The sequence below is a fragment of the Hippoglossus stenolepis genome, chromosome 11 (genome assembly GCF_022539355.2).
Source record: "Hippoglossus stenolepis isolate QCI-W04-F060 chromosome 11, HSTE1.2, whole genome shotgun sequence".
NCBI lineage: Eukaryota > Metazoa > Chordata > Actinopteri > Pleuronectiformes > Pleuronectidae > Hippoglossus > Hippoglossus stenolepis.
Window position 1 is genome coordinate 6282976 of NC_061493.1, and position 26818 is coordinate 6309793.

Sequence of the window (26818 nt, forward strand, 5' to 3'; positions counted from 1 at the left end):
CAATGTGTGTGTGTGTGTATTCGATGACAAAGCTTAAATTAACTTCAACATTTATTCACAAGCAAAAAGACCACAGGGTTCTCACACTGTCTCTTGTACTGCATGGGTGCCTGCATCAATGGGTCAAACTCAGAAAGCCAATGTGGGTTGACAAAAAACATTTTCAGTGAGATTAGAACGTCTTTTGTTGTTGTTTTTTCTTCTTCTTCTTTTGATTATTTGTTTGCGTCGGCCAGGGAACGTGGGATTTCAAATCTCTGTGCCGTAGCACAGTTTAAGACGGACACCTCGACTGTTGGCCCTCGGCTGGCCCCGTGACAACAGCGGCTCATGACGAGGAGGATGGGTGTATGCAGCCGGGACTGTGGACCGCCGACCCTCCTCTTAGCGCCAGCACGAGATGGAGCACTGAGCCGCCCTGGATCTTGTAGTCTGCCGCCGTCTTCTCATCGTTCCTGAGGGCAAAATGACACAAGGGAGAGGAGGAGATTGTTTAGAGGAGAAGATTTGAGGATGAAAAAGAAGATGATATCCATTACGACGGAAGATCCATGTATTAAACAGTGGAGGAGCTCACATCTGTTTTCCACTGTAGATAAGTCTCTGTTGCTGCGGGGGGATCCCTTCCTTCTCCTCTACCCTTTCTTTAATTCTCTCCACCTTGACGTAAACAAACACAGGATATTTACACATGATGCAAACCTGTGCGGGTTAAGATTATTCCGATTTCTGTTTTATCTTATGGAGACAATGCATTCCATGATGTCACCTTGTCTGTGGGCTCAATGTCGATCTCTATTTCTTTTCCAGTGAGAGTCTGAAAAACAACAACACGATCACATCAACACAAGAGTCCAAAAGACAACAATCCACTCGTTCAAGTGAGCCAAATGGGGATTAGAGCGGTGTCCATTGTCCCAAACGACTCGAAGGTTTCTATTCCAGTCGATCAAACACTTCATGGATGTATTTCCTACAGTGCTAACATCAGTCGGCAGGAGAACTGTCCGTTAGGCTTTGTCTTGTAGCTTTCCACAATGTTAAGGGATTTGATTGTAACACCGGCCCATGAATAAACTGACCTGCTGAGGTTTACTTTTAAATTAGCAAGATATCAAACGACACACACGACGGCAAGTAAGAGCTAAAAACCATTGGAAAATAAAACTCGCTGACATTTTACAAGATGCAGCTGGAATACGAGGAGAACTGGCCTGAGGTAAATTAGCGAACCGGTGAGTGATGTTAGCGAGCGACTCAACAAAAGCAGTGCGAAAAGTACAACATTAAATAAACCCGTTATCTCACCTTTACTTTGATCAGCATGTTGATTAAGTTATATACTTCAATTCCAAATTATATGAACAGTTTCGCGATCACAATACTTCGTGAACTAGCGAATTACAACCCGCTTGTCTGGCTGGCTCGAGTTTACTTCCTGTGTATCACGCTGAACGCTCCGGACGTCACGGCGGAACAAGGAAAAAACGTTCCGCTCAGATTCTAAAAAAACAACAAAAACAAAATACCAATTAATAAAATAAATTATTAAATTATATATTAAAAAAAAAAAAGTATAATACATGCAGTGGAAAAATAAGCTGTGAGTAGATTCAGTTTAATACTAAACTTAAAAAAAACACGATCGGTATCAATTTCAAATCTCTGTCTTACCAAGTCACTGGATGAATACAAGAAAACAGCTACAATCAGACCAGCCCCTTTCAGAGAGTTCAGATAATGACTGACTTTAGCGGATTTTTGCAGCGATGTTTTCATTATAAGTTATCAAGCAGCATGTTAAGGTTGCAGTCAGACTGGTGCATCATGTTTTGTTAAATAGTTAAATATCAAACTTTGTTTTGAATGTGGAGTGAAAAGTACAACAATTTCTTCTAGAACATATAAAATTATAAAATAGCATTTACGTACAAATAGATCCAAACTACACTTGATGCACTTAATGGAAATGTACTTAATAAAAATGTTGTTTACAAGTGCATTTGAGACTTGTCAAAATAAATGTCAGAGTATATAATACATTTCCGCAATGCACAGACAGTCCAGCATGAGTGGAGGCGTTGTCCTGATACTACACAGATGTTGCGCATTCAGCTGATGAGACAGGAAGTCAATATAACAGTGTTGGTTCCACTTTGCGTCTGATCATTCAGTCATGGTGACTCATCTGTACCTAGGTGTGATAATCGTGGCTGCTTTTGCAGCCACTGTCGCTAATGCAGGTATTTTTCAGACGTAAATTTACCAACCGTATGTACAAGTGTTTAATTGATGGGAACTGACAGTTTAAGGATTTGTTTGCAGATGTCAAAGTAGTCTGTGAAAAGGACTCTGTAAAAATCACATGGAGGATCGGTGCAGAGCTGGTGCCGAACGCCATTCGTTTCTTCCTGGGGAGCTGCATGCCTTCTAAGCTCAATGTTCTGCCCACTGGGGAGGGGGACGTTCACTTCAACTATAAGTTGGCTGACTGCAAGTTTAAGAAACTGGTAAAGTAAATGTGATCTTTTAACAAAACAAAACTTATAGCCACTTCTTTGTAATTTATATAACCAGTTTTCTTTCTCTGCAGATGAAAGGAAAACGCCTCATTTATAAAAATGAACTGACTTACAGGCCACAGGCGAAGAAATATCCTCCATCTTTGATATATCCCATCGAATGTGTTTATAAAAGGTAGTTTTCTTTAAAAGGGGTGGTGGTTAAAATCCATTTTAATGCTGAACTGTCTGAGGAATTTTACTCTTATGTTTCAGACCTAAGTCGTGGGTTCCCGCATTCCTGCAGCCTGGATCAGGTTTTTCTGAAGGTCAAGGCGAGCTCGTCGTCCACATGTCGCTCCTCAATGGTGACTTCTCACACTGCCAAACACAACACGAGCACATTCAAAGCTGCATTTTGAGCATTTTTTGTTTTTTTTACCTTACCCAACAGAGCAATTAACAGGTGTAGCCAAGACAAACGTCATCCCTCTGGGCTCTTTCATGCCAATATGGGCAGCAGTGGAGCAGAAGTCCCATCAACCTCTGCTGCTGCTAATGGAGGAGTGTGTGGCAGCCACTACACCAGAGTTGCACCCTGGCAGCCAGGTTTACCCAATCATTGCCAACAAGGGGTAGGACGCAGATACGAGTTAGAGTTCACAGTGACCACATGAGTTATGTTTTTAATCTGAGATTTAAAATGTCCTCAGGTGTCTCTTGGGGAGCGTGAGGGGAAACTCTGTGTTCCTCCCTCGATACCACTCGTCTGCTCTCCTCCTCTACCTGCAGTCCTTCAAGTTTGGTCTTGGAGAGGAGGTGAGAGGGTAAATTGGGAGCTTATGTCGGGAATATTTGTTTGATAAACGAGAACTTATCGACTCCTTGTGTGTTCCCCAGGTGTACATCCACTGTAAACTGGTTGTATGGGACCCTGCAGATCTGGATGAGACCAAGAAGACGTGTCATTATGTAAAAGACAGTGAAAGGTAATGATCAATTATCACTTATGTTTGTGGTTATTATGGAGCTTCCCTGTCCAATCTTTAAAATAACTAATGGTGCCTCTAAAGCTGAACAAATGAGCTTATTTTGTCCACTGTCCTTTATTAAAGTGTACACCAAAAGAAATGTAAAAGCAATACGAGGAGTTGTGTGCTTTAACTACTAAGTCACGGCACCCTAACCCTTGGCTAGTGGTGGTTCTAGTCTCTGTCTTGTATCAACACCTATATTTTGAAAACCCCACTCTGATTACTCCTTCCTCAGCTGGGAGCTGCTCGATGACCCGCTTCAGAGCTCCCTCTGTAGCTGCTGCGATTCAACCTGCAAGTCCCGTTCCAAAAGAGGAGGTAAATGGGGTATAGTCTTATGTCAGCTCAGTTATTTTTAGACAGAACTTTCTTGCATGAAGTCATTAATTCCACCCGCCATCCTTTTTTTTTTTTTCTTTTTCTCTTTTTGCAGAATCACACAGCCCGAGTCACAATTCTGTGTTGGGACCCCTGATCATCGTGGAGCAAAACCCATCGTCGGAAGACTTTGGTGTAAAGGATTAAAACCAACTGTGTCCCACATGTCTTGATCCTGAAACTGATGAACACTGGACATGAGTATTAACTAAGACTCTGGTTATGCACAAAATGGAGGCCAAGACCAGATGACCTCCTTCCTGACATGCATGAGGTCATCAGCTTTACATGGGCCTGACTTATGTTTTCAGAATTGCTAATAATTACAGAAGTACTGTCCAAAATCTTATAGATCATCATCTGATGTCCAATAAAACTGGTTTAAGCTCCTGATTCTGCTGTTTATTCAATCTTTTCAGCCACATCATTATCCATTCAAAACCAGCAAATTCTACTTTTATTTCTTATATTGACAGGGCTCATTGATCAATGGACAGAATGCTGTAATTGTACTGAGTTATATAAGATAATTTTCATCTGTTGTCCTGGTCAGTTCCTTAAAAGCAACCTGACCTAAAATTACAAATATCTCTGGCTAATACATGGGGTCTGATGCCCAGACCAGTACAATGCACTGGAAACTGCTGCTTTTCATCACTTTACACTTTTAACTGATTTTTAATTTGAGTTTTAATGATCACTTTAGGATGTGGATTTACGTTCTGAGGGGTTATGCATAATGTCATCGCACAATTCCGGGGAAATTGGCTGAAATAAAATGCCAGCCATAAAGACTTATAGCTGCACATGTCTGCCTAAGATGTAACCTTGTATCATGCTGCACTATTACAAGTTGTTAATATGGTGCTGTTAGAAGTCACAGCTTGTAAACTTAAGATAAGCTGACAGTGTTCACACCATTTCAAGATGAATGATGCACAATATAGACTTAAGTTGAGCAATTGATCTGTTTTTTCACTAGCTCCGAGACAGGATATGAGTCCTTGTATGACTGATTATCATCTGCACTGTCACAGCTCACACATCAGGTTTCAGACCACATATGAGAAAGGGTGATACTCCTGTTAACTCAGGAAATAAAACAGCAGTCGAGTACCATGGGTAAATGGAGACAGAGCTAAAGGCAATAGGCAACTTCCGTAAAAGCACTTTAAATTTAAAATTCAACATGTCAGAATTATAATTTGTAGGGAGCCTGAAGGTGCAGAAGAATAGTAAATTTTGCTTAGGAAGTTTCCCGACTGGATGAAATGACCTGGAATTATTTCAGCAGCCGCCATAATAAGAGCTGTTTGAATTCTCTTAATTATAAGAAAAGAAGCTTTAATGTCTCCTATCTTATCTCCTTAAGCAGAGGAAACACCGACCTTTCCTTTTGGAAAGGAAAGGAGAAAGTACCAACCCACACCAAAGGGAACCAACCTTGTAGTCGCACCTGGGCAGAGCCACGTTAATATATTTTGGGAAAATAACAGCTGTTTTATTCTCACGACATGATCCAGAACTGATATGAATCCCCACATGAACATCTGACCTCTTGATTTCTTCTCTGTCACATGGGTCATGCTAAACAGCAAGCACGTTAAACTTATAGTTCACAGTATCATCATCGGAACAAGATTTTAGTACAAATATATATCAATATAAAGTATCATCAACCCCACATTGTGCAATGCAATGACATAATTCTCCACTTGTTTTCTCCATGTTTATTACTCATATTATATTATTTTAACATTTCAGTCCTGTTTGTTTTGTTTTTAATTCCAATAAAATCAATTATTTTCTCCTGTTACTGATGGTTAAATGTTTCCTCTGTATAAACTGACAATATCTGTTCTAAGGACGTGTCATTCAGTTTAACAAAAACTTCAACTGAAAGTCTGTCGGTGTCTTCGTCATTAATGAAGTGCTTTAAAAAATAACTTTCTTGAATGAATGAGGTTTTCCATCGGGGTCAAGGCATAGTGGTTAGGAAAGGTGATAAGTGTGAGTAGGTTAACACTTTTCTATAATGATCCTGGATCCTGATCATGGATGGTGGTGATGAATTGTGATGGTGGATCATGATCGTGGTGGCAGCTGATCATGGACTGATCACAGCAAGACTGCTTGATATACAATGTGCCTACTCCCATATTCTACCATTACTGACAATTACTCCAATTGTCACTGCTGCTCCCTTCATGTTTTTCAGACAATTTATCATGTATAAATACTTCAAACATTAATACACTTCCATTAGGCAAATGTTTTTTTTCTTTTTTCAAATCAATGTTGTAATTTTGTTGATATTCTCAGTTACATGCAGCCTCTACTGTTTGTCCGTCCTGGGAGAGGGATCCCTCACATGTGACTCTCTGAGGTTTCTATGTTTTTTCTCCTCTTAATAGGTGTTTTCTTGGTAGTTTTTCCTATCTCTTGTTGAGAATTAAAGACAGAGGATGTCACACCTTGTTAAGTCCTATGAGACAAACTGTGAATATGGGCTATACAAATAAAATTTGATTAATTAATTGATGATAATTCCAACAAATGACGGGCATTGTCATACAGTTTATATTCTTATATCTACTGTAGCTGTAGAATGTTCTGTCAGGCTCTCTGGTTCCTAATAGAAAGTAAATAGCTACAACACGATGAATGGGACTTGTTGTAATGAGAGTGAGGCGGTTGCACCTGAGGTAGTGAACACACACCAGCTGAGAGAAGTTAAACTAGATGAGCGTCTCCCAGTACAACCAATAAAAGCTTCCACAGTACCCATCCTCTGTGTTCAGTCATGATGGCTTCATTTTGGCAAGGGGTGCTGCTCGCCGTCCTGGTAGCTGCCATGCCGGTTACTGCAGGTAACATAGCATCAAAAATAATTGAAGCTTTCTTTGCTGTTTGTGTACAAACCTGATTGTATTTGTTCTCTTGTCTCCCCGACAGACATGAAGCTGGACTGCAGGCCTGATTATGTGACGCTGGTGTGGGGAGAGGGCAGAAACCCGGTCGACCCCTCGCTCTTGCGTCTCGGTAACTGTATTCCCACCAGCTTATCTGGCTGGGAGGCCGTTTTCAATGTGGGCTTCAACGACTGTAACTTCAGGAGACTGGTGGGTAGAAATTTTCAATCTGGGCTTTTTAAGTAAATGCTTTTGGCAGTTTAAGTAACATGTCTTCCTCATAGGTGTCTGGGGATCATCTAATCTACAGCAATGACCTGATGTACATCTCCTCTCCGGACTCCCACATACTCCCCTTCACTCACCCAGTTGTGTGCTCATATGAGAGGTGTGTATTCATGCAACTTCCACACAGGGTGTTAAATATCAAGACTCTATTTGATCACTTTTTTTACTTTCGTTCAACTGATTCATGCAATAAATGTGTATTTTGTGCAGGCCTCAAGACTGGTACCCCCCCATCTACGAACCGGTGTTTAATACATATGGTGAAGGAGAGATGGTTTTTCATATTGGTCTAATGAATGGTAGGTGTGAGTTCATCACCTCAACTTGAAACGGCAGCATTTTAACTCGATGTCTCACCTCTACCTTATGCTTTTAGACGATTTCTCAGGCCCTGCTGAATCCACCAGTTTTCCTCTGGGCTCCTTCATACCCATCATGGCGAGCGTGGAGCTACACTCCCATCAGCCCTTGCTGCTGCTTCTTGATGAATGTGTTGCAGCCGCCACACCAGAGCTGAATCCTGGAAGTGATTTATACCCAATAATCACAAATAAGGGGTAATACTTGTTGTATTGAATATGAACACAGACCTACTGACTTCTTCTGCCCACACACTGGAAGTAATGTATTTTTTATATATATTTTTTTAAACCATACAGATGTCTTGTGGACAGCAAGACTTCCCGTTCAAAATTCGAGCCAAGGCAAAGGTCATCTGAGATCCACCTTTCCCTTCAAGCCTTTAGGTTTGCCATTGGAAAAGAGGTAAACCTTCATTCTATATCTGTGCATGGTCTTTCACATATTGGCTTAATCTGTAAATACTGGAACATACACTTTATGCATTCCTCTGCACTCAACAGGTGTATCTGCACTGCCAACTTGTGGCTTGGGATCCTGTTGGGCTTGACAACACAAAGAAGGCCTGCAACTACATCAAAAATCATGGGTAAAACTTGTATAACTAGTCCTAAAACTAGATGGCTTTAAGTCAAATTGTAACTAATCCCAGACACTTTCCCCGTTCAGCTGGGAGCTTGTGGATGACCCTGCATATAGCAACCTATGTGACTGCTGCGACTCAACCTGCAAGTCCAGGAGGATGAGGAGTACAGCCTCTGGTATGTAAACCATCTGTGCAGTGTTTGGCTTAAACGGTCTCATTTTACTGATGGTCCAAAGGTGTTTGTGTTACAGGGAAGCGTGGGCTGGTAAAGAAAGCCGTCCTCGGGCCTTTCACCATCACTGAGAACCCCTGAGGCATCAATGTGAGACACTACTTTATTTTACTATACAAAATTCTGTATTTGTGCTCAACGACTGCATTCATAGACTTTTTGTTGTTGTTCCCTTCTCCAGAAATGAATCCATCTGAAGGACTGGCTCCGACAATCTGACTTGGTTTTTATTGTTTCAAGCTTTGAAAAGCTTGTTGCCTGGTTGCCTCTTTGCATTTCAGATTTGTTGCCATTAAAGATTTATCCACCTAACTTGAACAAGGCTCAAATCATTTATCACTCAAAGCAAGGGTATTGATGTCTGTTAAGTTTGTCACTGGGTAAAACTGAAGCTGTCATTACAGGGTGTAATGGTATAGATTTATTAAGAGTTTCTCAACAATTCTTGAAACTGTGTGGAAACATGAGTTGGAACACCATAATGGTGTCAGACAAATGGCAAAATACACTCTCCTTTGACTTCCTAAAAAGCACTGACTTACTACTTGTGTTGCACAGATTGTTCCAGGACCTCAGTTTTCTAAAACCCTTATTGACATTTCATTCAACAAATAATTAACCCTAATTCCAGGGCTGTGGTTTACATGGTGGACTGGTTCTTGTTAGTGAGCTATTTGGTATCCTTTACACAATTTGCAGTAAATCTTGACAAACATCGTCATCAAATATTACCTTTTTAATGTAATTTCTTCCAAGGCTAACAAATAGTACAGAGTCAAAGGTGGTTCTGTTTCCACAAAGTCAATACATTTATTGGCTGGACTAAATCTAGTGGACAATTGTATACTGCCTTCATTAGTTTCTACACATGCACTCTGTGAAATGTCACCGGCTCTTAGTGTAACTCACTCAATTGCCAGTTTGATTGATCCATCCACTAATGTAAAGTATATTTTGACAATGTGGATGAGGCAAAGAAATGGAGCTTTAACTCCTGAAGTGCAGGTCATGACTTGTTGTGCAACATGTGTCCTAAAACAGTTTTTAATTTATTTGTGAGCAGTAAACAAATGGCGAGCATGCAATCAAATGTTCAGGGATAAACTATCAAAGTATCTTCTTAAAGTGAAAACCAGGAACATTGATCTGGGTTGAAATTAGTTTCATGAGTTCCCAGTGCTGAAATTAATAAAATAAACTTATCAATTTACAAATAAAAAAATTGGCTTTCTGTAATGGTGAGCATAATTTTGAAAGCCTAATTTGTTTAACAGCAGCTTATATTTTGATGGCTTAACTGGTTATCTTTTAGTGGTAGGCTTTCAGTTCTTCAATTGTACATATATATTACAGTATTTAAATGGTAGGCTTGTCTTTTCAAAAGTGGGGTTATATTTTCAATAGTATAGGCTTATCTTGTATGGTTTATTTATATAGTACTAGTAGGTTTATTTTAAATGTAGGCTTTTAAATAAGTCTTATGAATAGTCTAATAGTAGACATGTCTATGGTATAGTAGGGTCTTTAAATATTCACGTTCTTTAAACGTGTGTATCTAGTGGAGTATTGTCGGTAACTTGTTCAAACCCCCACAGACGGCCCTCTGCCCGTCAGTCTGTGGTCAGAGCAGAAAGGGGAGCAGAGCTGAACCAGCTGAATATATTTTGTGAGCAGGTCGCAGGTAAAGTAACAAGAAGGAGGAACAGACATTTAGCAGCCACCATGTTGAAGTGTAGCGTCTCTCTCGTTACCGTCAGTGTGTCAGTATCCAGACACTGACCCCACTTTGACGCAGCTTTAGCTAATTAGCTAGCTAGCTAACAGTTAGCGGCTAATAGTTTCTGTAGCGTCATGGACTACGTCATCACGTCTCACTGCTGGGGGGGGTGTTCTCCAGTGATAAACTCATAGTATAACTTAACTAGACTCCACACACACTCTACCATTATGTCTATATATGATGAATATATCATTCATTGGTTTGACATAGCAGGAAACACTGAGTATCTGATGACAGCCTTACATGGAGCGGAGCTGCTTCCAGGGTCCGTGGTGATGTACATGAGGTTCACTCTCACTGCTAAAGCTCGATCTGACCTTTGAAGGAACTGAGACGTCGCTGTGGAAGTCTGAATCTGACCTGATCCTTCCACGACAAGGGAAAGTCTCGTGATAGAAGACTGATACAACAGCTTCAAGGTTTCTGATCAAGGCTTGCACAAGAGTTTAGAACCTGGCAGGAGATTTATCACTCATCACTCATCCGCCCGCAGCAGCGTTTGTGAAGTCGGGTCCGGATCCTGGCTGATGAGGCTCGATCAAGGCCGTATTCTGGGCCCTAGTTAATCTAAAATGTGTTGTACAGGGTCAGTGCTCTGTGCAGGACAGTCAAGCTGTTGCACACTAAACTGGGAAAAAACATTTTCTTATGAGCCTGGCTTTGGGTAGAGGGGAATTCATGGTATGAACGGGTCTTCAGCACAAACTCACTCGGGTTTAATTTCATTTAAACTAGCAACACATTTGTGCAATTTCAATAAGTCAATAACTCAATGAGTGCTATATTAATATCTTCTATGTGCCATCCTGTTTACATTGTATATATTCTCTATTCTCTATTCTCATCCACATTGCTGCTGAAATATGGAAAAATGTGGTTTTTCAATAGCATTATCACAAACCAGGAAGTTACCCTAGACCATAAGTACACAATAGTACAGTATGTAATCAGGTTTGTCCACACATGTATCATCATATAGTGAAATCTTTAATATAATAAAATGACATTTGCGTGTTGTGACCCTTGAACACACAGGGCTTAAAATGGACTGGTTCCACTGTAACCAGTGCTTCACAAGGAAAGGGTCGTCGTTTGCTGTGTCCAGCTGTGGCCACATCTCCTGTGAGGCATGCATCAAATCTAGTAAGTCAGTTATATTCCATCTGCTCTTCCACATTTTATGATATATAATTATCTAACATCATCTCTTGTTCCTCTTTTCTCTCAGAGCAGTGCAGTGTGTGCGGGGCCAGCTGCAGTTATCTGCCCATCACTGATGAGGTTGGTGAGATTGACACATTCACTGCAGGTCACTGTCTAATGCTGCCAGCAGAGGATTATCTTATTCCACACAGCCGACACATCGCTGTATCTCTGCACACCTTTCTATTTTAGATGAAGCCACAGGAAAAGGTGTTTTTCAAGGACCCAACGAAGCTGATCCAGTCACGACTGCAGCACATATCACAGGTGTGTCTCCTCTGTGCCACTTTTGAATTGCTACACTTTAAATGTCAATATCGCATCAAAATGTTGAAGATCATTTGGGAATCGTACAGTATAACCCACTAGCTATATTCAATTTACAGTAATTCCTTAGAAATGAAAGAAGAGTTGATAGTGGCTTCTTCTTCCTCAGATTGTTCATTTCCAGTGGACACAGATGGAAAGAGTCACGACGCACTTCAAGCTCAAGTCTGTTGAATTGGAGAGGCGCCTGAAGGAGGTCACTGAGCAGGGCTACAGGTGACTTCAAAATCTCTTACTGTTCCTCTGTTGCTGTGTAAATAAAACTCAGATTACAACGCTTTCCATCCCACGTCTGTTGTCTCAAGGCAACTGACCGAGCTGAAAAGAGAGAACGCTGCCTTGAAAAAGCAGCTTTCTGAGCTGAAAAGAGAAACTGCCGAATTAAAGAAGCCACTTTCTCAGAGGAGGGTAAGTGTTCCATAATCCTACTTATTAAAGTTCATGTTTCTTAGGCAGTTTTCAGAAATGAACTTGAACATGAAATCTCGCAACACAATTGGGTCCGGACATTCTCTGGGGTTTGCGGAGATCATGTGTTTACTTTACAGCCTTGGCCCTTATCACCAAAAGCTCTCTTGACATCTTCGTCAGTATCTTCTAAGTGCATGGCTCCTTTTTTTCATCCTGATGTATTTGTATTCTTTATTTTTTATTGTTTTGTTTTGCATCTTTCCCATGTTAGAAACATTATCAACACCCCCACTCGCTCACTGCGAATCCTGCGGAGGATACCCTGCTGTGTTCTCACATGGGCTAATTTGGAGATTCTGCTGAGTTTTGTACTAGAGGGCTGGTCGGAGGAGCTGTAGAGAAAGTCCCGAGCTTCTTACTCCGACATTTGTTATCTAACATACCTCCAGAGAATGTCCAGAGATTATCCGGAGTTCAGTGCATGTCTGAAAGCAGCTTTACAATGTCAATGTTAAGGTGTTACCTCAGATTTATTTATACTGTATACTTTCTGCTTGCCACAGGTTTCTCCAGGACAATTTCATACAGATGGGTAAAGGCCAATTTACCTTTCAGGATGGTCATATTTGATAATAAGCATTATAGCGTTGAAGTATTTTAAATTACAGTTCACTCATTCTCTTCTTATACAGCACTCAAAGGATGACACTCCCTGTGGCTGTCACCTCCCCAGGTAATCCAAGATTTAATTTAAATTGTTTCAGCAGTTTTTACTACTGGTCAATTTCATATGTAGTTTTCTTTTACTAGTTACACCTCGGTCAAGAGCCAACAGGTATGCATTTCTTTCTTTCTTGGCTCATCACATTTCTGCATTATAGAGGAGAATTGAACGGGACTTATTAAACTCAAACATGTTTTCTGGTTCTTAGTCACTTTGGCTCAGCAGAGTCTCAGGGGTGGACCAGAGGCCGAGGTCCCAGTCTCTCCTCTCTCACTGTGAGCCTCCCACTTACATCGGCTCTTGTGTGATTTCTTATTGGTGTAAATAAATGTCATGCTTTCAAACAGTGACAACAGAACAAATTTGTAAATGTATATGTTTAATTCCCACGCAACATTTGAAGTCCCTTGTGGACATAATAGTTACAGTTTGACAAAAGCTCACTCATGGTTCTCTTAGTAGCTTTCATCAAAGCTTTCAACCTCATCTCACGGTCTTCCTCAGTGGATAACGTTTGCTTGGTTGTTATGAAGATGTCTGACATCAAAGGAAACTAAAGAGACAGTGAACTCCATCCTCTGATGAAGTCAGTGAAATGAACTCGTTATTATTCACTTATTATATTATACATTCATAGATGAGATCATTGTGAGCATTTATTTAATACATTATAGAATATAAAGCTATTATACAGACTTTTAGAGCAGAACTTTTTTTATATAAAATCAAGTTAAAAACTGTCCCTCTCTCTGTTTTTGTAAGACTCCTGGATCAGCTACTTCTATTTCCAGCAACAGTTCTCTTCATGAACATGTACACAGTAAGTGTGGTCATACCCTCACTTATGTGTCTTTAGCTCTTTGTTTGAACTAAATACACTTTGCATAATAGAATGCACAACTAAATGCCTTCTGTCCTGAATCAAAATCCCCCCCCTTATCCATTTTAAATAGGAACACCTACATCCTTCAGCACTTCCACACGGTAAGAAATACTTTCCAAAGAACTTGTGGCACACTTTTCTCATGAATTTTCTGAGTCACGAGTCACTTTCTGTCCTCCTCAGAACTCTGCACCAGACTCCTGTTTTCCAGTTCCAGTTTATGAATGGATTTTCATTACAGTCTCCCAGGCGTTAATGAAACGTCACTATGACAAACATTTGTCCGTTTAGGAGTCATTAGCTGTTGTGTTCATCAGGACTCTCACGTCTTGTTCGGAGATTTGTGTTCGACCAGAACTTGTCTGCACAAGTGATTCAATGTCTTGGACACTGTTGAATGTATTTAATAATTATGTTTACATGGGTGGCTCTTCTGTTGAGGAATTAAACAACCATGTTTATTTTGTCCGTTGATTCATTCTCATCTGTTTTTTCTGTCAGTGAATTTAAGCAGCAATTTTTCTCAGTGGCATCTCTGCAGATCATTTCAGCGCTTTTTTTTGCTCACATCTCATAATATACACCCATACATTTTTGCTCCGTCATAATCAATTGGATTCTCTACAGCACACAAATACACACACAAAAACATTGCTGACACACGATTATAAAGGCAAATCCTTTACTGGTTTCCAGTGACACAATTGTGCAAATGAGATTTTTTAAACAGTACAAAATACATGGTAAACACTAAGTGTTATGGACATTTCCCCACAACACTTGTGTTAACGTTTCACGACCAATACAATGATGCACAGCTTTGTCAACATTCTGGTCATCTAACATCTGTCGAGACATTTTATATGGAACTAAACTCTGACTCGTACTTGTGAGCCGAAGTACTAAAGAGTGGGGAGTTTTTTCTTCTTGCAACACACAGCAATGTATGAAATAACTAATAAATACATGAACTGATACCCCAAATATATTTTGCTTGTACTGTTATTCATAATCAGAGTTGACAGAAATAGATATGCATTTAAAGCCTTTTTGCTACTTACAAAGTATGTGGACCCTCATGAGTTATCTACTTTGTCTATTTTAAAAGTCATGCCCTAGACCTATTAAGACAAGATATATAAAAATACTGACTGACTCAGTGAATGCACATCATAATTAAGTTGGCAACTCTATCTGTATGATATTAATGCAATTGCCTCTTTCTCAGTACTGCTAAATGTAAATGACAAGCAAAGTATTCTACTAGTAAATCAAATATTACAGCAGACTAGGGGAGAATCAGGAATGTTCTTCAAAAATATGCTGTTGACCTAAGTAGAATTAGATGAAATGTTATTTTTAAGACATGATCAGAGTTCTCCCTGTTTAGGGATCAGAAATGACACTTTCAAGTTAGGAATTATTCTTTTGTGAAATAATTGAGTTTAATGGAAATAATGGCAGCAGGCTCTGAAACCAAAGTGCAAGATATCGATTTAAAGTGTACATGTCCAGTGTGCTTTCAAAGAAAAGGAATTATCTGCTGTGAAGGAATTATGACACACAATGATCAGTCAACAAATTCATGAACAGACAATTTCTGGAGCAGTTACTTATCTGCTATAGTCAGGTACCGAGAGTACAACCAGTTTAAATTATACTGCTACAATATCATACTAAGAAAAATCTTAAGTAGTGAGATCTAAACAAAAATGATAAGCTAAAAAAATATTGCAAACCAGTGTACAATTTACTGTCTTATTTACAGTAACACAGGCAGCGCAATTATAATTCCAGTCCAAATATATTAGGATAAGCAGGAAATGCAGGATATATAAAAAACACAAACCTCATCAAGGGCTTGTACTGGGAAGACTGGATGTTACAAAACTGCCCCAATTAAAGCAATTTAAACCAAAGTAATAACTATGCTTGTTGGTGCAAAGGACATGAGGAGCACTCCACCTACTTTTAGAAATGTTTTGAAGTAGGGCTGTGTGATATGATGATTTATAACCTGTCACAATAGAAAAGTCTCTTTGCATTATCCAGTATTGTTTATTTCGTTCCACCGTAATTCACTCTTTACAGCAGTATTTTTTTTGTTATTTGGATGTTGTTTTTTTTCACATGGCACGGATGCAGGCAGGACATGTGAACGTGGCACAGAATACAGCAATTCTGAAAAGACCCACAAAACCAGGAGCTCATACCTAAAAGAGGTGCTACTTCTGTTGCATGAAAGTTGTACAAGGATAAAAAGTCTGACACAGACCAGAAAAGAGAACTTTACAAACAGACTCCAACAACCTCTTTTACCACCTGCGCAAAAATAATGTCCAACAGCACTAGGAAATTACGGATGAGAAAAAGTACAGTTGGGTGCTTAAAACAAACCCCAGACTCAAGAGGCTTTTACCCATGATGCACCACATGGCAAAGATGGAAGCTTAGGACTGCTGTTAAAACTTATATCTGTAAAGACATGGCCTACACTTATATGCTTAAGCAGCAGGTTTTGAAAGTTGGTGCGAAAACTTGACCCAAGGTACACAATGCCAAAATCGAAAACACCCGGGTCGAGTGTTGGGCCAAAGTACAAAGAGGAGAAAATCTATTTATTTTACATTTATCTAAAATTTGCATTACTGGGTTATATTATCTGAATATGAAAAGATGCGTATGGGGACATGAGATTTTGGTCATATCGCACAGCCCGATTCTTATGTCTGGTTCCAGTGTCTCAATCAGTAATACTTTGTTCCTGGTCAGTCTCCCCCGCATCCTGAGATGCAAACCAATCTCGCACTTGCTGGTAGCTCATTCTTGATTTCTTGCATAGTGTGTCAAGGTCTTTTTCATGTAGGGGGCCTGTTGAAAGGTAATATGCTAGCAATGGCTGGATATCAGGAGTACCTGTACTTGGTACATTTGCCTGAGATTTTCGTTTGCGGCTACCGCCAACCCGATTAGATGTCCCAGAGCTGCTTCCATTAGTCAAACCACTGCCACTCTGCTGGACAGCAAGTTCAGCCAAGAACTGGTCACGGACCCCCTTTACCCAGCGCAGCTGGCCATTTTTAACAGCATACCGTGTGTCACCAAACCACTGAATTACATCTGCTCGGGGTAAACCTGTAAGCTTAACAAGTTCAGTGTAATCATCACTCTTGGGCCACTGGCAGCGCAAGAAGTGCTGCTTTAAAACATCCAATTGCTCCTTGGTCTTTCTTGGTCGTCCACCAGGAGTGAGAGCAGGAGACGAAGATGTAGTTGAAGAAGCCCCTGAGATGTGCATGGGTGTTTGTGAGGGACTGGCTTTGGCTGGGTGGGATGACTTCTTTGATGTGCTGCTACTGTTTGAAAGTTGTTTATTAGTTGGTGGTGGGCTGCTAGAAGGGGAAGAGTGGGGAGATGATTTTAATACATCAGATGGTTCCTGTGGAATATCTGTCTCAATCTTGCAGGTCTTGGTCAATTGTAAGGGCTGTTCTTCACTTTGCCCCTCGTCTTTGACACTGTCCCCGTCACCAGACAGCTCCTCCATAACATCACACTCTTCTGTCTCAGGTCCTCTATCCCCAAATGCTTCCAGGCTGTTTGTCAAAAAGGTCTGGAAGAAATGTGCATTTCTTGTTCCACTGTTACGGGTTGCCTCGTTGACCTTCACGCTGTTAGGCTGAGGAGTCTTTTGAGTAATAAGTGGAAGAGGTTGAGTTTGTTGATCATGTTTACCTCCCACAGCAGTGTGTTGAGAATAGCTCTGGGCTGCTGCCAGGCTTCCACGGCCAACTCTAAGCTGATAACGGCTGTCACTGAACCATTTACGAATGTCATTACGGGTCAGCCCAGTTTCTTCCTGCAAACGTCTTAGCTCTGCCTCTGCAGGCCAGTTCTCTCTCAGAAAGCTCTTTCGAAGAGCAGCGAGCTGAGCTTTGGACTTTTTGTAGCGGCCGTGACGGTGCTGTCTTGATGATGACTCTGAAAGGTCAAGGGAGACGTCAGTTGCTGTGCTTGCTGGCGGGTCTGCTGGTGAGCGATAGAAGTATGAATCCTGAGGAGGGGGGAGGGTGGAACTGAAACATGGGGTGGTGGGTTTAGCTGGTTTATATGAATCTGGTGACTCACACTTTGGTTTTGTCTTCTTGGGGGTAGCGCTGGAGAGAGCAACCTCCACTTCTTCGCTATCCTTATCCTCAATTACCAATTCCTCACTTATCTTGTTCTTGCTCTTTATTTTGGCTTCCTCGTTTGTTTCAGTAGAATCATCATGAAGCTCAGGCACTGCTAGCTTCCGCCGCGTCTCTTCTATCTCCTCTGATGACCAGCTGATACCATATTTAATTCTCTGCACCATAAACCACACCTTGACTTTGTCCAGTGGCAGGGCACATACCCGGGCCAGTGTGTTAACCTCATGGGAGGATGGATATGGAAATAAGTTAAAGGCTTGGACCAACTCTGGGATTGTGTCAAGTTCACGGGTCTGATCAGACTGTGTCCATACCAATTTTAGTCCCTCCGACACCAGAGGCAGGCACACAACAGAGTTGTGGTTAGTGGTGAAACTTGCCACACCACTTGTGTTGCTTTCCGCTGAGCTGGCAGAGTGGCACAAATCCTTGGAAGCCCGTTTAGCTTCAAACTTTCCTTCACATTCTTTCTTTGTTACTTTTCCTTCAAAAGACTCCTTCATGCTCACAATTAGTCCATTTCTGCCATTATGTTCACTGTAGGTTGCCATCTGGGATATCAAAACGGGCTCTCACCTACGAAAACAACACACACAAACACACTGATTTAGCTGTTGATGTTTTCTTGCTTGTCTGAACTGTATTAACCTCACAGATAACTGAAAGGAGAAAAAAAGTCTTCTGAAGATTAGAACCAAGAGTACAGACTATGATGTTTTTAGAACTTTCTGTTCTAATTCATTCTCAAAGTCAATTATCTGACAGCTGTTTCCCCTCCCCCATCCTACTTTGCACTCCTATTCTGAACTCCCAATGAAACTAGTCGTATACCCTGTCCAGACTGGGTTCCCCTCCCCCAAAGTGTGGTGACTGACTTTTGTTTTGTGGGAGTGGGGAATTGGTCACAAAGGGTGGGAGCGTGTGGAATGGGCATCTACGAGAAATCCATCACAGTCTACTTTCTCACCCTTTCCCAGTTGGGCTTTGTTCCACTTCCAAGTACTCGGCCCCAAAAGATAAGTGTAGCCTCTTCACAAAGGCAGATACGGCAACAAAAACCTGTGGAAGGGGGAAATGATTTGCATTAGTCATACTAGAATCTAGGTCGAGACAATCTACAAACTTAATCAGTATTTAGCATTAGATATTTCTTAAGACGCGTTGTTTGGAAACTAAATGAAAACATTTTTTCTCAGGCAACAGGTGTTTATCCAACACTTCATCATATGACAACAGATCGTCAGTTTAGCAGTTAGAAGGCAAAACACAAGGAATGATGATTCAGACTAACTTTGTTGACCAATTTTTGTTGACATGTTTGTCCAATTACAATCGTGAGGTAATATATGAGTCAGTTAATTGTAAATACTGACTGAATTCAGTTTTACAAACCACTATGTACCACATATTGGAGTTTGTTTTTCTTAACTTGTGGTAGCAGAGGAAATATTGCGTATTTAGTCAGGAGGTTTGTACCATGGCCGACGATTAAGGTCGCATGAGCCACGCAAGAAATGTTCAAGTGCATCACAAACACAGCTAACAGTTCTGAGATCACTGTGAGTCAGTCGTGACTCACTAAAACCAGGGGGTGAGATCATGTGGTAGCTCCCCCAGGTAAATGTTTCACTTTAATACTCTGTGTGGGGGTTCACACTTTATATCCGAGTGTGACCAAAGCTGTAAAAGTTGCTCTCTGTGCCAGTGGCCACAACAGTCCAGTGTCTCCCCCTTTATGGCGTACTAACTAAAACGCTTCCCACTGCACAGGCGCACTTCGCCATCAGACACGCTTCAGTGGAACATGGAAATAAACTTACCGAAAATGACAAAACAACCCTTTATCCACGAGGTCCGTCGAGACGAGAAGAAAACAAAGGAAACCTCGAGTTTCCTCTCGGGCCACTCCGCTTTTTTATGGCCGAAGTTAGAGAGGGAAACCGGGGAAACAATACCGTCTGTCGGTTTGACCCTTGTCTTATTTGTCAAGCACCTCGACGGATTACGGGCGGGTTAGAAAGATGCGAGGCGACCAAGTTTGTCGCCTTTCGTGCGAGTTCAGTCCTCGGCTGGTCCTTGTCGCCGGATTCGTATATTTCTCAATCCGCTGAGGTTCAGATCCGATCCCCGGAGTCGCCGTTACTCGGTCCTCCGCGGCTCTGCCCGTTGTTGCTTTTGTTCTTGAACTGAGAAGTGTTTCCCCTGTCCGGCCAGATCGAGGCGAGGCGGAGCTGAGGACCAGGAAGCCCACAAGGCCCAACCGACTCTCCCACAGTGACGGCGGGCTGGTGGGTGTGCCAGTCTGGGAGAGCAGACCGTGGATTGGAGGGAGGAGGCGCTTGTATAATAAATCCGTAAAGTGGGCTAAACACGTTCACGCCAGCCACCCACCAGCGACCCCCGCCTCTCATATCAGGGCCACAAGCGTCTGATGTGGTTTTCAATTACAATCATCGACTCGTTATTATCAGAACTCTGCAATCAGAGAATAACAGGAGTTTCTTCTCTGTCTGCAGGCTTCATCCAGACCCCCAGAGCTCCGTGGATCAAACCTTTACAGCTTCTTCTCACAGCCACAGCTACCATGAAGCATAAAGTATACAATATCATATTCTATATCAGTATATTTACATATTTGACGACTTGAAGGCCTTCTAAGCAAAAACAATTTGGCTATTTCCACATCATAATTATATTGATAGCATGAAGCAGAGGGCATTTAAACTACTTTTAGTCATGATGGGAGATGACGCTGACATTAATAAAACACTTGACTGAACATTTAGGCAAAACCATTTACATATGAAGAATCCAAATTCTCTAATTTAAATAATTTTACATTCTGCTGGGGGGGGGGCTCAATATTTCTTAAACCATGGCAAGTACTTGCCTTAGTGTCATCAAAATTAGAGGTTTAGTTGAACTGCCTGATATACTAAAGTATTAATAAGAAATAGTTTACAGGTTTTTTCTTTGTACTGTAAATGAGACAGAGGTACACAATCAAGTGTTCTTGTGACAGTGTGTGTCCTTGCTGAATTCATATCAGCATCAGACATGTTCTGTTACTGAAAACAAGGCAGATATGTTTTAGTCTTTTGTACCTCAGTCAGAGGTGTTTACAACACACAGTTAATGGTAAATAATCAAATAATATAGACTAGATGTCAATATTTATCTTCCTGCTGAGGGATTTCACTCTCTTTATTTAGGAACATGTCATTTTTACACGTATTTCTTGGAATGACAACTGTAAACAGAAGTGAGTTAATATTGGTTTATTTAACCAGTTGTTATTTGAAGGTCAGACACTGTTATAGTAGTTGTAGCAGTGCTGAATTGACAAGATATGGCAATATAAGTAGTACATGTAAAAACAGGTGCAAAAATACACAGTTCTATGTTTTTTAAATGTGTTATATATGTATTTACACATTTGGCAAACATGTCACTTACATCAGAGGGACAGTATTAAACCGTATTTACTGTAAGATACCTTGAATTGAGCCCTAAGTGTAAAATCTGTTCAATGACGCAAAGTGCAAGGAGATCAGTTAAAAAAGGGCACAGTTTACGTGCCAGTAAGGGTGTTAGAGGTGTCAGGAAAGGAAGTGCTCTTGCCATCAGGGAACCATTAATGAAAACAGTCTGGATTGTGAGTGTCTTCTGAGCAGGGATGGCGATGCCAGACGACGTGTCTTGGAGGACCGCTGTGGCCCGAGAAGGAGCATAAGCCCATGTGATTGAGTTCAAGTGGATGGGTGCAGATCCAGAAGTCGGTCTGCTGGCAAGCAATAGTGACGTGAATTTAATTTGGACGGCCATGGGTAGCCAGTGGAGGTCAGTGAACAGTAGAGGGACGTGTGCCCTTTTAGGCTGATGGAAGACCAGATGCGCTGCTGCACTCTGGACCATCTGTAAGGGTTTTACTGTGGAGTGAAGCTTCAGATGTTATACGTTTTCCCAAGGGCCTACAAATACTTTACATTCAATATTATTAACAAATCACATGTTCACATTGTGTGGCTTCACCCACAGCTGACAAAAGTGCTGATGTTAGAATACAGAAAACATGCGAGTGAATTCTTCATCTTTCCTTCATAGACTCATAGTCATTTAGTAATCAAGTAGGAATGGATGTATAAAGTATCAGCTCTACACTTGCACTTCACTGGTAGAGGACTTATTTAGAACCGGCTATGTGCCAGGGTGAGCACAAAGCGTGGCAGGCGTAGAAATGAGGGGGTAACACTTGAGAGCCAGGAGAGATATGGGACCTGGGTCAGGAGGAATTTAAGGGAAGTGTAATCAACTACACTCCGACCTGGAAGAAAAAGAGGAACAATGTTAGAGTTAAGTGCTTACACATAGTCGTAATTCCTAAAAATAAATCTTCAAATCTTAAAACACCAAGAAAGCAACTACAAATTTACCATCAACATCTTTTATCCCATAGCGCCTTGCCAGGTCAGAAGTCATTAAAATCTTCCCAGTCAGGGACATCAGATTTTTATCTTTCAAGCAGAGAGAAACCATATCAAAGTAAACACACATAGTTTATGACAGCATATTACACTGATCCCAATGCAGATCAAATACATGCGCACAGTTTGTTAAATAGAGTGACTAACATTTGACTATCTGACAGTGAAGTAAATACCATCTCCAACAGTATAAACCTACCTTTGGCCAGGTTGACGATACACCTCCCACTCAGTTCTGTGGTCTCTCCATTGGCAAATGTATTTTTTAACTGAGGAAAAGAAAATCCAGATATGTAGCAAAAAATACATAAAACTGAGGAAGCAACCATAAATATGAATTGGTTGTTAGAGAAGAGTTTACCTGAGAATTTAAAGTCTGTGTAGCCTCTTTCTCCAGTATCAACTGATTCACCAGCTCTGTCTGTACTGCCCCCGGCCACAGGCTGACAGAGGCCACCCCCCTACTCCTCAGCTCAACAGCCATGTCTGCTGCCAGCCTGTCACACTGGAAACAGATCACAAAACAAAACTTGTATAAAACATGTCCAAATACAGTGTTTAGATATACTTATATCATGTAATATAGATTTTGATCTTGATAAGAAGAGATCTTACCGCGGCTTTACCAACGCCATAAGGCACATTGAAGAGATACCGAAGCCCTCCCATTGATGAAATAGTGATGATCAAACCTCGACCCTGAGCCACCATCAACCGAGATGCATGAACTGAGAAGAAATAGTGCCCCCTGTCAGATAAAGAAAAAAGAAATAAGTTTTTGTACCAAAAAACCTGGTTCGACAAAGGATGGACCCTGAGCCTGTCCAAGTGCCCGACACGGTTGTGAGCATTTACTCTTGTGTGATGTGTCTAAGTCACTCTGCAATGACAACTCCAAAACGCTAGCTGGGTTTCAATACAACTGAAGCTGGTTACAGACATGAACTCTGGAAAATGTCCGGAAAAATGGATCCAGACATTTTGTGTCTTTCACATATGAAGATCACAGCAAGAGATTGTCCAGGTCAGACATGTTCACAACAACAGGAGCATTTCTGGAACATTCAGGCGAGCGGTGGCACCTGAGTCGAGCGGCAGGAAGGAGGACATGATTTATTAATTCCACTCAATTTTTGTTTCAAGCTCATCGACACCAGTTCCAGTTTTCTGTCACGTTGGAGTCAATTAATATTGAGCAAGAGTAGTTTTACTGAAATGACTGCAGCACGGACAAGAGAGGGCCCTCTTACGAAATTAGGTGTGTGACCTTTGAACTGTTTGAGTCAGAAGGATGGTGTGTGCTTGTCCAGCCACTGGGAGACATGGACGCTGCATGCTATCAAGTGGACCAATCACACTCTTTGTGTGCTCTGCGTCACGGTGACCTGAGGTGACATTCTGAGGAGGGCGCACATCACAGTGTTGATTCAACATAGAAGAATGATTTGGCCTTTGGCTCTGTGATACAGTCACAACACACTTGCAGTTATTTGTTTTAATATGTATTCTGACAAAGCTACTACTGAGAGAAGGAGTTGCCACTGAACTAAGCATTCAAAACTAAAAACGAGAAAAACAAGTTTAGAATCAGTTGATGTCGGGAAACTATAACTAAACATGAGGAAATGACTCCGTAGTTTGTTGACAATGACACAGTCTACTTGTGGAACATGACAAAGTATGTGAGCATACCTGAGGCCTGTGTTGTTGATGGAATCCCAAATCAGCGGGTCAGTTTCCCAGAACTTCTGGCCTGTACTTTCGAAAATAGCCTGAAATAACACATCATGTTTAGAGTCAAGGTGAATCACACAGCGGGGAGTTTGTGCTGGGTCCTCTGACCAACGGTTTCCTTCCATTTACATAGCTGTAACTTGCATGTAACCTTACTATTTAAAGTACACAATACACCAAGTAGTGCTTCATGTCAGTGCAATTTACCTACCTGTACTCCAGCGTAGGCATTGTTAACCAGCATGTCCAGCCTGCCATTCTGTTCCCGTGTGATCTGGTTGAACAGTTCTTCAATGTCTTCATGGTTTGTAGAATCACAGATAACTGGCACGCAGTTCCCACCCCTCTCCTTAACCTGTGTTTCGCACAAAGACGAAGTAATTGTGACAGCAACACAGTACTACTACTGCTACACAACACAGCAAAGATAACACATTCCAGACACAATGGTTTTTAAGTCGTCATCCACCAGACAGGGAGGAGCTGACCCTCTGGATCACAAAATTGGCACCACTGTCAAGTCAACACAGGTTAACTGATGTTCCAGCTAAAACCTTCACCTCTGCAGCAGTTTGTTTCAGAGTCTTCTCCTGTCGGCCCGTGATGTACACGGTGGCTCCTGCCTCCGACAGCTGGAGAGCTATGCCCCTGCCAATGCCTCTGGAGGCACCTGTTACCACACACACCCAGCCGGACAGGGACATTCTCTCTGGAGGTTTTCGTCTGTGAAGGTTAAATATGGTCAGAGATCAACTGATAAATGAAATACATGAGAAAAGATTAACTTTGAATATAACTGTGTAACCCCACCCACTGTCCAGAGTTCACTGGAAATCAGTTGCAACCTTACATAACATAATTCTGTCGAGTCACTGCTATACAGCATTCATTGAGCACAAACAGCTGACAGTGATATTACAATGGGGATATCTGTGATCGATTATTTAATTAAGCAATAAATTAATGTAAACTAATGTAACAAACTTATATAAAACTGTATCCTCGCTCTAAAATGCTATAGCAAGGCTACTGTTAAATATAGTGGGGGATGATATACAACTTATGGCAATAGATAAATATAGATCAATTTAATTGATCCCGAGGGAAATGTAGGTATCCAACGGCTTATATGAAGAAAAGACAGCAGCACACATATGAACATAAAATATATACATTACGTTTAGAATATATACATAAACTTTAGAATATATAAATGAATATTAGCAACATAATAAAAGTTTACTATTGGGAATGAAGGGTCATTGGATTTCCGTTGACAACAACTTGACAAGAAAATCTTGTTGCAACAAGATACCGTGAGTCGATATTAATAATTAAAGGTTTACGAATCCTTTACACGAAGTGGTTGACTCGAACTCGATGTCCAGCAGCGCTGTTATAGGACACAGTTATCTCTGCGTATATATATAAAACAAGTTGCACAGAGAAGAGCCCTACCTGAATTCACTGAGAGCTCTGGGTCTGGTTAAAGTCTCAGATTCAGGAGGCGAGACGGAGCCGTGTCGTGTGTGTGATAAAGTCGCCGCTGGTTGAACTACTGAGCAGCGCCTGCAGCTACAGTCACATTTAGAGGCTTTAACGATCCAAGGATTCTTCACTGTTACGCAATCGCTCCAGGTCTGCTGTAATATCGCGAGAAGACGCGACGAGACTGTTCTGGGGAAGGGGTTTTATTGACGCGTACACATCCGCGTTGTTAAAGTAGGAAACTAGTGTAGCTTCAACACTGTCTGTAGAGAAATATATTCAAGTTCCACAGTGACTGAACCGTCAGATCGTGGTTATTGTGTCTCAATGAGCCACTGGCCGACACCAGGCTGCTGATATTCCACTGACATCAATATTCATCACTATAGGATATACATGTTAATATTCAGACTCTAACAGATACAGGCTGTTATGATCACAGTTTACATGACGAGAGTCAAAACAGCAGCGTCAGAGGTGGTCTTGGGTGTAACATTCAAGAATGCACACACGGTGGCGCTCTTGTTCTCCTAAAAAGGCATGCAGCCGATAAAGGTGGATGATAATGAATGAAAATATGTAGTATTACAAAGAAAGGAAAGAAGCACACATGTATTAACATAAAAATAAATAATTAATGTTAATTAATTATATTTATTATATGAATATAAACCACACAATAAATGTTTATTATTATAACCAGATTCTATTGTAAGTCATGTGTCATCATTATTGAATATTTTGAGTAAAGGCTGTTCAAACGATTTGGTTGAATTATACTTTAAATGAAAACTATCGTCTAGGATTTATTGTGAAAGCTTAGTCTCTTTGAGCCTTTTGTGAGACTCACTTCTAGCAAAAAATTGTGAATTAAGACAAAAGGTACAGTGCACATAAGGCTCAATAAAATAGAACAATTGCAGAAAATGCAAAATAAACTTATAACATACAAAGTTAAAAAAATAACTAACTCGCCCCCAATACAGAACAAAAGAATGGGAGTTGGCCTTCATGTTACTCAATTCACATTACAAAACGGATAAAGAACAAAATAAGAATAGCCTTTTGAATTTAGAATATTTCCAAGTAACCATTTGTTTAGTCCATGAATACATTTGCATTTGTCCATGTTTTTTATTGAAGCTCATGCATGTCAACATATATTTGCATTAGTGCAAGCTAAACATTGCACTGGAAAAGTGGCACATTTTCATTATACAATGTTAACAAGTGCAGAGGAAATAAACCTCAATGATGGTTTGTATATGAAGCGTATTTGGTGTCTTAAAATATGTAAACA

General features: G+C 40.9%; 6 protein-coding genes across 6 annotated transcripts; 3 read left to right on the forward strand and 3 right to left on the reverse strand.

Moving 5' to 3' along the window:
• Positions 1-38: 38 nt before the first annotated feature.
• nedd8l (NEDD8 ubiquitin like modifier, like) lies at positions 39-1473 on the reverse strand. Its single transcript, XM_035170551.1, has 4 exons — positions 1309-1473; positions 770-817; positions 578-660; positions 39-455 (listed from the first exon to the last, which is right to left on the reverse strand). Exons 1-4 carry the CDS (start codon positions 1324-1326, stop codon positions 329-331), a joined length of 276 nt encoding a protein of 91 aa, XP_035026442.1. The 5' UTR covers positions 1327-1473; the 3' UTR covers positions 39-328.
• Positions 1474-2105: 632 nt separating this feature from the next.
• On the forward strand, positions 2106-4306 carry zp3f.2 (zona pellucida glycoprotein 3f, tandem duplicate 2). The gene is made up of 9 exons (XM_035170549.2): positions 2106-2243; positions 2326-2510; positions 2594-2697; positions 2778-2869; positions 2956-3136; positions 3215-3320; positions 3402-3490; positions 3771-3853; positions 3969-4306. The coding sequence occupies exons 1-9, from the start codon at positions 2177-2179 to the stop codon at positions 4058-4060; spliced, it is 999 nt and encodes a 332-aa protein (XP_035026440.2). The 5' UTR covers positions 2106-2176; the 3' UTR covers positions 4061-4306.
• A 2391-nt stretch (positions 4307-6697) lies between these two features.
• Positions 6698-8609, forward strand: LOC118117901 (zona pellucida sperm-binding protein 3). Its single transcript, XM_035170550.2, has 10 exons — positions 6698-6783; positions 6869-7035; positions 7110-7213; positions 7324-7412; positions 7490-7670; positions 7773-7878; positions 7977-8062; positions 8143-8234; positions 8311-8381; positions 8473-8609. Exons 1-9 carry the CDS (start codon positions 6717-6719, stop codon positions 8370-8372), a joined length of 954 nt encoding a protein of 317 aa, XP_035026441.2. The 5' UTR covers positions 6698-6716; the 3' UTR covers positions 8373-8381; positions 8473-8609.
• Positions 8610-9862: 1253 nt separating this feature from the next.
• LOC118117974 (RING finger protein 212B) lies at positions 9863-14093 on the forward strand. The gene is made up of 13 exons (XM_035170692.1): positions 9863-9972; positions 11107-11214; positions 11300-11352; positions 11467-11541; positions 11711-11817; positions 11907-12009; positions 12576-12604; positions 12705-12745; positions 12823-12847; positions 12945-13011; positions 13499-13556; positions 13690-13720; positions 13803-14093. Exons 2-13 carry the CDS (start codon positions 11115-11117, stop codon positions 13873-13875), a joined length of 762 nt encoding a protein of 253 aa, XP_035026583.1. The 5' UTR covers positions 9863-9972; positions 11107-11114; the 3' UTR covers positions 13876-14093.
• A 191-nt stretch (positions 14094-14284) lies between these two features.
• homeza (homeobox and leucine zipper encoding a) lies at positions 14285-20106 on the reverse strand. Its single transcript, XM_035170689.2, has 3 exons — positions 19633-20106; positions 18780-18871; positions 14285-18388 (listed from the first exon to the last, which is right to left on the reverse strand). Exon 3 carries the CDS (start codon positions 18361-18363, stop codon positions 16363-16365), a length of 2001 nt encoding a protein of 666 aa, XP_035026580.1. The 5' UTR covers positions 18364-18388; positions 18780-18871; positions 19633-20106; the 3' UTR covers positions 14285-16362.
• Positions 20107-20979: 873 nt separating this feature from the next.
• On the reverse strand, positions 20980-25673 carry dhrs1 (dehydrogenase/reductase (SDR family) member 1). The gene is made up of 9 exons (XM_035171335.2): positions 25489-25673; positions 24591-24753; positions 24242-24385; positions 23989-24068; positions 22912-23044; positions 22658-22801; positions 22496-22565; positions 22246-22326; positions 20980-22136 (listed from the first exon to the last, which is right to left on the reverse strand). Exons 2-9 carry the CDS (start codon positions 24732-24734, stop codon positions 22000-22002), a joined length of 933 nt encoding a protein of 310 aa, XP_035027226.1. The 5' UTR covers positions 24735-24753; positions 25489-25673; the 3' UTR covers positions 20980-21999.
• Between the last annotated feature and the right edge of the window lie 1145 nt (positions 25674-26818).

Bases quoted from the DNA above. Each gene is read 5' to 3' on its own strand.
- nedd8l (XM_035170551.1), bottom strand. The intron at 661-769 runs GTGACATCATGG...GTTTACGTCAAG, and splicing joins ACATTGAGCCCACAGACAAG to GTGGAGAGAATTAAAGAAAG. The intron at 456-577 runs GTGAGCTCCTCC...TTTTGCCCTCAG, and splicing joins ATCTACAGTGGAAAACAGAT to GAACGATGAGAAGACGGCGG.
- zp3f.2 (XM_035170549.2), top strand. From the start codon at position 2,177: ATGGTGACTCATCTGTACCTAGGTGTGATAATCGTGGCTGCTTTTGCA. The intron at 2,244-2,325 runs GTATTTTTCAGA...ATTTGTTTGCAG, and splicing joins AGCCACTGTCGCTAATGCAG to ATGTCAAAGTAGTCTGTGAA. The intron at 2,698-2,777 runs GTAGTTTTCTTT...CTTATGTTTCAG, and splicing joins ATCGAATGTGTTTATAAAAG to ACCTAAGTCGTGGGTTCCCG.
- LOC118117901 (XM_035170550.2), top strand. From the start codon at position 6,717: ATGATGGCTTCATTTTGGCAAGGGGTGCTGCTCGCCGTCCTGGTAGCT. The intron at 8,063-8,142 runs GTAAAACTTGTA...TTCCCCGTTCAG, and splicing joins AACTACATCAAAAATCATGG to CTGGGAGCTTGTGGATGACC. The intron at 8,235-8,310 runs GTATGTAAACCA...TTTGTGTTACAG, and splicing joins GATGAGGAGTACAGCCTCTG to GGAAGCGTGGGCTGGTAAAG.
- LOC118117974 (XM_035170692.1), top strand. From the start codon at position 11,115: ATGGACTGGTTCCACTGTAACCAGTGCTTCACAAGGAAAGGGTCGTCG. The intron at 12,746-12,822 runs GTAATCCAAGAT...TTCTTTTACTAG, and splicing joins TGTGGCTGTCACCTCCCCAG to TTACACCTCGGTCAAGAGCC. The intron at 13,012-13,498 runs GTGAGCCTCCCA...TGTTTTTGTAAG, and splicing joins CCAGTCTCTCCTCTCTCACT to ACTCCTGGATCAGCTACTTC.
- homeza (XM_035170689.2), bottom strand. From the start codon at position 18,363: ATGGCAACCTACAGTGAACATAATGGCAGAAATGGACTAATTGTGAGC.
- dhrs1 (XM_035171335.2), bottom strand. From the start codon at position 24,734: ATGTCCCTGTCCGGCTGGGTGTGTGTGGTAACAGGTGCCTCCAGAGGC. The intron at 22,802-22,911 runs GTAAGATCTCTT...ATCTGTTTCCAG, and splicing joins ATGGCGTTGGTAAAGCCGCG to TGTGACAGGCTGGCAGCAGA. The intron at 22,566-22,657 runs GTAAACTCTTCT...TCTTTTCCTCAG, and splicing joins CACAGACTTTAAATTCTCAG to TTAAAAAATACATTTGCCAA.